The sequence below is a fragment of the Pinus tabuliformis genome, chromosome J (assembly GCF_031772625.1).
Source record: "Pinus tabuliformis cultivar Carrire ecotype Pingquan chromosome J, CPIR1, whole genome shotgun sequence".
NCBI lineage: Eukaryota > Viridiplantae > Streptophyta > Pinopsida > Pinales > Pinaceae > Pinus > Pinus tabuliformis.
In genome coordinates, this window is record NC_142295.1 from 1137658218 (window position 1) to 1137668568 (window position 10351).

The 10351-nt window shown below is 36.2% G+C and overlaps 1 protein-coding gene across 1 annotated transcript; it reads left to right on the forward strand.

Annotated features, from left to right (window-relative positions):
* The first annotated feature begins 3390 nt into the window (after positions 1-3390).
* On the forward strand, positions 3391-6979 carry LOC149231099 (disease resistance protein RUN1-like). Its single transcript, XM_089381542.1, has 4 exons — positions 3391-3826; positions 3923-5042; positions 5138-5506; positions 5669-6979. Exons 1-4 carry the CDS (start codon positions 3477-3479, stop codon positions 6977-6979), a joined length of 3150 nt encoding a protein of 1049 aa, XP_089237668.1. The 5' UTR covers positions 3391-3476.
* Positions 6980-10351: the final 3372 nt, after the last annotated feature.

The following is a 10351-nucleotide window of genomic DNA, read 5'->3' on the forward strand; positions in this document are numbered from 1 at the left end:
TTTCTCCTGCTTTCGCAGAAGTATCTTCCTTCTTGCTTTTCTGCGCGGCATTGTTTGCAGCTACCTTGGTAGGTCCCTTTTCCTTGGCAGTAAACTTGCGCTTCTTGCCTTTACCCTTAGGATTAGATGTTACTACATGAGCACTTTCTCCCTTAGTCATTTTCTGTCTCTCTTCCTCCTGCACCAACCGAGCCTCAAACTCAGGTAGTGTCCACGTCTCTTTTTGACAATTATAAGTCATCTTGAATTGACTAAAGTTAGACGGGAGAGACAGAAAAATGAACTCAATGAGAACCTCATCAGAGATGTCATAATTATGCCCTTTCAAGGCACGTTGCAGTCTTGTCATCTCAATAACATGCTCTCTAACCCCTTCTTTTCCCTTGTATTTTATTGTTGCCAACTTCACAAAGAGTGTACTAACATCAGTCTTTTTACTCTTTGTGAATTTTTCTTCAAGGGCCTTAAGGTATTCAATAGCGCCTGTCTCTGTATCAGGTATGATGCCTCGAAAAGTCTCATGGATCGTTTGCTTCATCACCATTATGCACATGCGATCTGAATGCTCCCATCTAGCAATATCAGCCTTCTCTTGAGGAGTTACCTCACTCTCTTTATTAGGCTTGGGGCGATCAAATCTCAGTGCTGTGTCCAATTGCATGATCCCTAAGACTAATTTCAGCTTTTCCTCCCACTGTTTGAAATTGTTCCCCATGAGGGGCTTAATCTGACTTAGACTTAACATTATGTTTGGATCTGAAAAATTCAAGAACAAGAAAATAATTTAGATACGATGCATCACGATTTAATCATAATTCTAAAATCTATCTAAAGGCATGTGTAAAACTATTTGCTCAATTAAAACTTTAGCCAAAACACCATTCAGTAATGAAACACCTTTGGGTGCAATCATTACCTTCAGGCAACCCTTATGCACCAAACAACTTAGCAGGCGCCAACCCTCCTTTGGGAAAGCTAACACCCACGTCCATTGCCAGCACGTTACTTCAACTTGTCATGAGTCATCCTTGCAATCGTCTTACAGAGAGCGGTTCGTTTGCGAACATCAATGCTTGACTCATGCGAAAACAACACATGTATACCAAACACCGTCTTTAGTTAGATTCCAAAATTATGTCTAAAACCTAATCTAGGACGTACCTATAGAATCTACTCGTCCTATATAGAATAAAGTATCTCATAACTCTTTAATATGTCAACTATATTCATCAAAATAATTATTAGGTTTTAGTAAAACTTTAGCAGTTTCTACAATGATTACCTTTTAGAAATGCTTCAATAATTTATTTAGAGAATACTAAATAATTTATTTAGAGAATACTAAATAATTTTATGGTTGCCATGATTAGCATCATTGTGATCAAATCCGAATTTAGTATTATATCAATAATTAACGTTAATACAAATTTTATGCCATAATTAGCATTATTGTGATAAAATCCGAATTTGGTATTGTATCAATAATTAACGTTAATACAAATTTTATGCCATAATTAGCATTATTGTGATAAAATCTGAATATTATATCAGTAATTAACGTTAATACAAATTTTATGCCATAATTAGCATTATTGTGATAAAATCCGAATTTGGTATTATACCAGTAATTAAACGTTAATCTACAATCCCAAGAAAAATAACATTTGGCTCGGCAATATCATGATAGTTTCTTTCTCAGAAATGATCTTTTAAAAAAAAAAACAGTGCCACTATACACTCCAATAATACAACATATGCATAGATTATATCCTAACCATGCTTCAGTTATCACAAATTATTGAGGTATTTCACACATGTTTTTTTTTTTTTTTTTTTAATAATAAAAGAAGAGTATAAATAATCTTCATAACTTAGATCTAAAACTCTGCTTAACATAAGAAATCACACAACGATTCACAAATATACAATAATGAGAATCTGAAGTGCCACGTATCAAATTCATATGCTCAACATAGTAATTACCAAAAAAAAAAAATTACGGGTACTCTCAACAATGTTTAAGAGAAATGTAAACCAGATTTAATCACACGGTTTTCTTTAGAAGAAACCTTTGTATTATTAAGTTATGAGTACATATTGAAATGATTTATGTTAACGCTGTATGAAAGAATTCAAGATCCTACGTTAACCGCAAGCACTTTACTGTATTAAATCAACTCATTGAGTCGAAGATAAATCCCTCGTAACTTGCATTCTCAAACAATCATGTTATTGTAATAAAAAATAAAAAATAACCCAAGGAACCAGGATGGAATATAAAACCCTTAAAAATGGAAACTTCTGTTAAATCTTAAAAGTGCCCTGTTTTCCATCGAAACCCTCAAATCTGCAATATATTCAATAAAATCCCTATCACTTTAACGATTCAGATTTGTGAAAGCTTCTTGAAGATGCATTTCTAAGGCTGACGGTTTGTAACCCCAAATTTAAATTTTGACTTTGATATGAAATGAGAATTGTAAACAGAGCGGGTTGGCAATAAGACTCCCACAGTCAAACAATTCCAGCAGGTTGGCAATAAGAATAGGAGGAAGTCCTTCCAGCACAACGCTAAAGTTCACAGACTCAGTGCGTTACAAACCTAAGGATGAAGACAAATCGTGGACCTGGATTTTCAGTCACTCAGAATCTCGCCCAGATGAAGACAGAAAAACAGCGAAGGGTCTATTTTAATACAAACCGTGAAATAATAATTTTTTTTTTTTTAAAGAAATTATCGGGAGAGACAGTTCTTACATAAGGGTGCTCTGATACCAATTGTAAGATTTTAACTTCTGAGTTTTCCTAATTACTTTAAACTCTTAACCAAGATCTACTCCTTTGTAAGAAATTAAAAATAATGCACAGCGGAACTTACTTTCCATGTTCAAATGCTCCTGGTCTTTGCTTGAGTTGTTGGCTCTTGAATCCTTCCAAGAGCTTGCAATCCTTCCAGTCTTCAATGGAGCAGACAATCTTTATGAGTTGATTGCAAGCCTTGGAGACTCAGCCCTTTTATAGCACTGCAAAACCCCAATCCTAGGGCAGCCTAAAATTTAGCTGAAACAAGTCTGTCTGAAATTTCAGATTGATTGAAATCAATCAATCAATCAATCAGATTTTGATTTCCTTATTCAGCTCAAATTTAATATTGCTATTTATTTTAATCAACTATAATCGGTCCATTAACAATCATAATTGATTAACATTAATCTACATGTATTTGAATCCAAATCCTTATTTTTAAATACGTTTAATGCCATGACTTAATTAATCACATTATTTGGCATATGAATGTAATCTTATTGACAGTAATTGACATCATAATCATGATGCACGTATGTCCAACTTAATTATTGCAATTAGACGTCTCTAAATCCAACAGTTTCCATTACGATGTATTCATCGGTCACAGAGGCCCTGATGTCAAAAATACCTTTGCTAGCTATATTTACCATCGACTTCTTTCACATGGAATGAAACCTTTCCTCGACAGAGAGGAATTACAGGCGGGAGACTACTTGAGTCCTCAAATCGAAGGCGCCATCAGAACCGCCTCCGTCCATATCGTTATTTTCTCTCCGAGATTTGCGGAGTCTAAATGGTGTCTAGATGAGCTCCTGCTTATATTGGAGACAGGGGCTACTGTTTTTCCTGTCTTTTATAATGTGAAGCCTTCGGAGCTTCGATGGACGGGAAGGTATGCTGAAGACCTGAGTATTCACGAACAGACACGCAGATACGATCTCCAAAGAATTGGAAATTGGAGAAAGGCACTGTTTGACGTCTCCTCCATAATAGGTTTCGAACTCGCGGCCTATAATGGGTTGGAACTCTCACTCTCGCCTGCACATCTTATGGATCTAACTTTTATATATTGATGTCCACCTAATGTTTTCTTTATTTTGTTCTGAATTTCCAGCGACGAAGGTAAGCTGTTGGAGAAGCTGGTGCAGAGCGTGCTAAAAAAACGCAGAAAAACATCCTTGAATGTGGCGAGATATCCAACTGGTTTACAAGAAAAAGTGGAGGACTTTGAAAGGAAAATGTTCTTGCAGCGGAGGCAGCAGAGTGGGAAAGCTCAGGTCTTGGGGATTGTGGGCTTGGGTGGAGTGGGCAAGACAACGTTAGCCAAAGAACTCTTCAATAGGAAGAGTTCCGATTTCGGTAAATCCTGCTTCTTGTTTGATGTAAGAGAGAGTGCAGGTAGAAGGTCTTTAAATTTGTTGCAGGCCAAACTTATTAAGGATTTAGTTCAGAGAGATGTGCAAATAGACAACGTCCATGAAGGCATACAAGTGCTGAAAACATCTCTGTCATCTTCTGACAATGCTCTAGTGGTTTTAGATGATGTAGACGAAGTGGATCAGCTGTATGCATTTTTGCCAATAAAAGACATCCTTCGATCAGATAGCTTGATTTTGGTGACATCTCGCTACAAGGATGTCCTCATGAGTGCAGGGATAACAGTGCCATCCATCTATAAGCTATCTGGCCTTAGTGAAGAACAGTCCAAACAACTATTCTGCTCATATGCCTTCTGCCAGCCTCATCCACGGCTAGGATTCGAGTATTTTGTAGATGAGTTTTGTAGAGCCTGCGATGGTTTGCCTTTATCCTTGAAAGTGGTTGCGGGGCTTCTTTGTCAAAAGAGCGATAAATCTTACTGGGAAGGCCAGTTGGATAAGCTTCGCCAAATAGAACTTCCCAGTGAGATACAAAATAGCCTGAAAATTAGTTACGAAGCACTCGGTGGAGAGGAGAAACAAATATTCCTTGATGTTGCTTGTTATTTCATTGGAGAAGATAGGGATATCGCCATAAGGATTTGGGACGGATCAGGTTGGAAGGGTTTGGTGGGGTTTATAAATCTGCAGGAGAAATGCCTTGTTGAGGTGGACACAGAAAATAGGATAAAAATGCATGATCACCTCAGAGACTTAGGAAGAGGTATAGCAGAACAACAAGGGTCTTGTGCAGTAATGCCGCGTCGTCCCTGGCGACCGATCGATGACATTGATGATCTATTTCAGCGATCTTCTGTAAGTGCTTGAATGCTTCAAACAACTTTAAAGTTCTTTTATTCTAGAGAAATTTTGTTAATCTGTCTTATTTGTTTGTTGCTTTGTTTTGCAAGGATGCACAGGTAATATCCGAGGTGCGCGGAATTAAGACGGTTCCTGGCCTCATTAGTCATTATGATATTCCAAAATCCGAGACAAAAAAAGTGTCACAGTTCAAAATTTGGCTTCGACATGTGTTCAGAAACCGCGTGAAGCAGCCGATCTACACTGCACCATGCCTTTTCACGAAGTTAGAGCTTATTGCAACAGAAGGTGGTGTTTTAGAATGCATAATAAAGAGGGTTAAGTCACCAAATCTGATATGGCTTCGCTGGGTGAACTGCCCCTGCTCTTACCTGCCTTCTTGGCTTCCAATGAAAAATTTAAGGGTTCTAGAAGTGACGGGGAGAAATTTGGAAACACTGTGGCAAGAAGAATCTCAGGTTAAATCTGGTCCCCTAATTATTAATTCCTGCTTTATTGTATGTAGATTATTGTTACTGATATACAAGCAGAGGGTCTCTAGCGCTTTTGAAAGATTTTATAGATGAAAATTACCAAATCTTTTTCTTTCATATGGTTGAAAGATGAATATGGCGTTGCAGGCACCTCTGGAGTTGCGGGAGTTACATATTTATTCACATCTTTCAAATTTTCCAAAGTCCATAGGACAGCTGAAGCACATCGAAAAGATTGTGGTGAAGCATCCACCAGCATTCACTGGCTGCCCGAGCGTGCATATGCTCCCCAATTCCTTCGGTTACTTAACAAACCTTCAATACCTTGACCTCTCTTACACCAAGACTTTGGCTGAGCTTCCAAATTCCTTCGGTTACTTAACAAACATCCAATACCTTGATCTCTCATACACCAAGGCTTTGGCTGAACTTCCAAATTCCGTCGGTAACTTAACAAACCTCCGACACCTCAATCTCTCTGGTTGCCAGAGTTTGGCGGTGATTCCAAATTCCTTCGGTGGCTTACCAAACCTCCAACACCTCGATCTCTCTGACTGCGAGAGTTTGCAAAGGCTTCCAAATTCCTTCGGATGCTTAACAAACCTCCAACACCTCAATCTCTCTTACTGCTGGAGTTTGCAATGGGTTCCAGATTCTTTCGGATGCTTAATGAACCTCCAACACCTCGATTTTTCTTACTGCTGGGCATTGCTATTGATTTCAAGTTATTTCCGGAATTTACTTCGACTTGAACATCTGAATTTGCGAAGTTTCGACTTGAACACATGGCCGAATCCCCAGGATACATTTGTAAATTGCAGGGTTCGATGTTTCGACCTTTCATGGTTGAAAAATATCAGCACGCTTGAATATTTAGACCTTTCATGGTGTTGCAACCAGAGGGTATCCTTTGACGAAGGTGTTTACCCCAACCTTACACATCTCCTCTTGAAATATTGTTACTCTCTGCAGGAGGTTGGAGCACTGCCACCAACACTTGTAAGGCTGGAATTGTCGGATTGTGATAACCTGCGGAAAATAGAAGACCTTTGTGATCTTACAAAACTTCGGGAACTAGACATCAGAAACTGTTCAGAATTAGAGGAGCTGCCAAGTATGGAGAGGTTGATATCTCTGGAGAAGTTTTGGGCCACAGGATGTTCTAGGCTCAAACGAATACAAGGGTTGGCGGCGCTGACAAAGCTTCGAGTGTTACACGTGGATAACCAGTTTGCGTCAAATGGTAAGAATCTTGATGTTGAAGGTGAGAATCTTGATGTTGAAGGTGAGAGTTCACCCGAGAAGGTTGTTGACGTTTATAACAGGTTTGCATCAAATGGGGAGAATCTTGATGTGAAGAGTTCACCCGAGAAGGTTGTTGTCGAACATAACAGGTTTGCATCAAATGGGGAGAATATTGATTTGAAGCTTTATGTGGAAGAATTGGAAGGGCGTTGAAGATTTGAGTGTCGCAAACTGAAGCGGTGGAGCCGTTGCCACAGCTATTGAATATAGGCCTCGCAGAACAGTTTGGCATAGTAGCAGCTTTCCAGTTCAGCGTGCTACTGCAAAATTAATTAGAATACGGGGTCTGGCGCAGCAGACAAAACTTCGAAGTTTATTATTTTTTATAGGTGTAAAGAGAGAGGAGGCTGGAAAAGCTGGTCAGACGTTGAAGATTTGACTGTCCCGAGTGCTGTGGTGAAGCGGTTGCATTAAAAGGTAGGCTTAGTGAACCAGCTTTCTGTAAAAAAATTTAAAATAATTGAATTTAATTTGTAATAAATTTTGGGAATAATTTAGAATTTAATTGTAATTTTTTTTAATACTCTTAGAAATAATTGAATTTAATTTGTAATAAATTTTGGGAATAATTTAGAATTTAATTGTAATTTTTTTTAATACTCTTAGAAATTTAATTTGTAATAAATTTTGGGAATAATTTAGAATTTAATTGTAATTTTTTTTAATTTAATTTGTAATAAATTTTGGGAATAATTTAGAATTTAATTGTAATTTTTTTTAATACTCTTAGAATTTAGAATTTAAGATTGAGATAAGAATAAATCATAATTAAAATCAGATAATAGAAATTGATAATTACACACGATACATTTTTTTAGGAAGAAAAAAGCTAAATTATATTATACTTTAAAAATTGATAATTACACACGATACATTTTTTAGGAAGAAAAAAGCGAAATTATATTATACTTTTAAGATTGAGATAAGAATAAATCATAATCAAAATCGGATAATAGAAATTGATAATTACACACTATACATGTTTTTTCAGGGAAAAAAAAGCGAAATTATATTATACTGGTCTTGTATAAAGAGTCGCAGAAAATACAAATCATGTAATTACATATATTATAAACAGTGGCAGAAAATACAAATCATATAATTACATATATCATATACCAGGGGAGACTTCTGTGCAAAAAACTACAAAATCTCAGATAAAAAACATATGACTTATGCAAAGATATATAACAGGGGAGACTTCTGCGCAAAAAAACTACAAAATCTCAGATAAGAAAGATATGACTTATGCAAAAAAACTACAAAATCTCAGATAAGAAAGATATGACTTATGCAAAGATATCTTCAGCTTCCCGCAATAAAAATGTAAAAATGTTATAGTATTGATGAAATAAAAATGGATAAGCAAACGCTTTCTCAGCTTTCTGTGTCTCATATTTTTTTGTTCATCTCACATACTATGAGCGAGTTTATTATGTATCCTGTTGCATAGTGTTTTGCTGTTTTACTAATTTTAGTTCAGAAATTTTCTGCACCCAATGGCATTTATTAATTTTCAATAATTTGATATGGTAAATGTACTATTTGAGATGCAGAGATTTAACTTCAAATAAGCCTGCATTGCATATAGGATACCTGTAGAATAGAATAATTATTTGTTGCATTATAAATGAATAAAAGCGCTGGAAACTTTGGCAGCCTCAATTCGAGATGTAGAGATTTAACTTCAAACAAGAGCTGATGCAGCGATTTAACTTCAAACAAGAGCATAGGATACCTGTAGAATAGAATAATTATTTGTTGCATTATAAATGAATAAAAGCGCTGGAAACTTTGGCAGCCTCAATTCGAGATGTAGAGATTTAACTTCAAACAAGAGCTGATGCAGCGATTTAACTTCAAACAAGAGCTGCGGCAGCCGTACTCCAGGCCATCCATAGTCCCTGCCATGTAGCGAGCATAATCAGATAGGATGGTGTCAGATTATACTTAGGACATGCCTCTTTTGTTTTTTTATTTCATAAACATTTATTTATGTATAAGGGATGGCAGAAATCTTCCAGCGTCCCACCACGCCTTATTTACAAATAACCAAAAACTCTGTAACCAAAAAACAAAAAAGTTTGCTTACTGATTGGAAAATTTTAACAATATTGAAAGATGAAAAAGAATATATTAAAGTGATGGTCGAAAACATCTTCAATGTAATAGATTTAATGGTGATTGTTAAAACATTTTCAATGTAATATACTTGATGGTAATTGGATTTTAGTATAAGGTTGCTTGCAGATTATATTTGCGCCATAATACTTGAGGAAATCATATTGTGTTAGTTTGTGAGATAGTTGTCCATGAATTCCAAATGTAAGTGCCAATGCCTTTTAACCACTTTTTCTATGTTCCATTCCAATCACACTATTAGTGGCCATCCAACTACCTATTAGTGGCCATCCAACTACCTTCTTTACTGATTGATCCAAGTTACACGATGTTGGAAATTTTTTCTTATTTTATTACACTGAGTTGAAAATGTTAACCAGCAACCATCTACACTAACAGAGTAAAAATTGTTTTAATATAATTTGATTATTGAGAATATTATATAATTTAATAAAATCAATTGTATTCATAAAAAGTCAACTCCGAATAATTAGACTGCTAGGGAATGGTAAGAAAACTTGCCACGTTATTAAGGAGAGTGCATTGCATTGCCGCTAAACTACAAAGATACAGAGAACCTAAGCTTATCGAAAAGAGTATAAAATTATTATACTCCAAAAAGTTGCAGATCGGTTAAACTTCCATTTATAAATTAGGGAATATAAATTGTTTTATAAGTGTTGCATATGTTTAAGTTTTGTGTTATGTTGCTACTCTGTGCAGGCACTTGGCTCTGGTTTACTATGGAAAGCAGTAGCATTTGCTAGATCTGAAGTTCTAAGTGTTCGAGTTTCCATCAAACCTCTGAGTACCCCAGGAGGGGTTCTGAGTACCTTACTGTTCCAGGAGGGGTTCTGATAAATCTTGAGATCAATGTTGGTAAACAATAAACAATATGATTATTTGGATCTTCGTTTCCTACGTTGCTTGTCGTGTAAAATCCAAGCGGTGTTTTTGGAATTGTTTCCTGTTAATATTTGCTACAAGTTTTGTGTTATGTTGCTGCTCTGTGCAGGCACTTGGCTCTGGTTTACTGTGGAAGGTGGTAGCATTGGTTAAATCTGAAGTTCGAAGTGTTCGAGTTTCCATCAAACCTCTGAGTACCCCACGAGGGGTTTTGAGTACCCTACTGTTCGAGGAGGGGTTCTGATAAATCTTGAGATCATTGTTGGTAAACAATAAACAATATGATTATTTGGAACTTCTGGTACTTTTATGGATTTGAATATCAGATTTCATGGTGCCTCACATGGATTTGAATATCAGATTTCATGGTGCCTCACATTGCTCATAGCCATAGTCATAAAATAAAATTATCAAAGCCATAGTCATAAAATGAAATTATCAAGTCATAAAAAAATAAAATAAAAATAAAACATCCTTTTTTTGTATTAGATGATACAA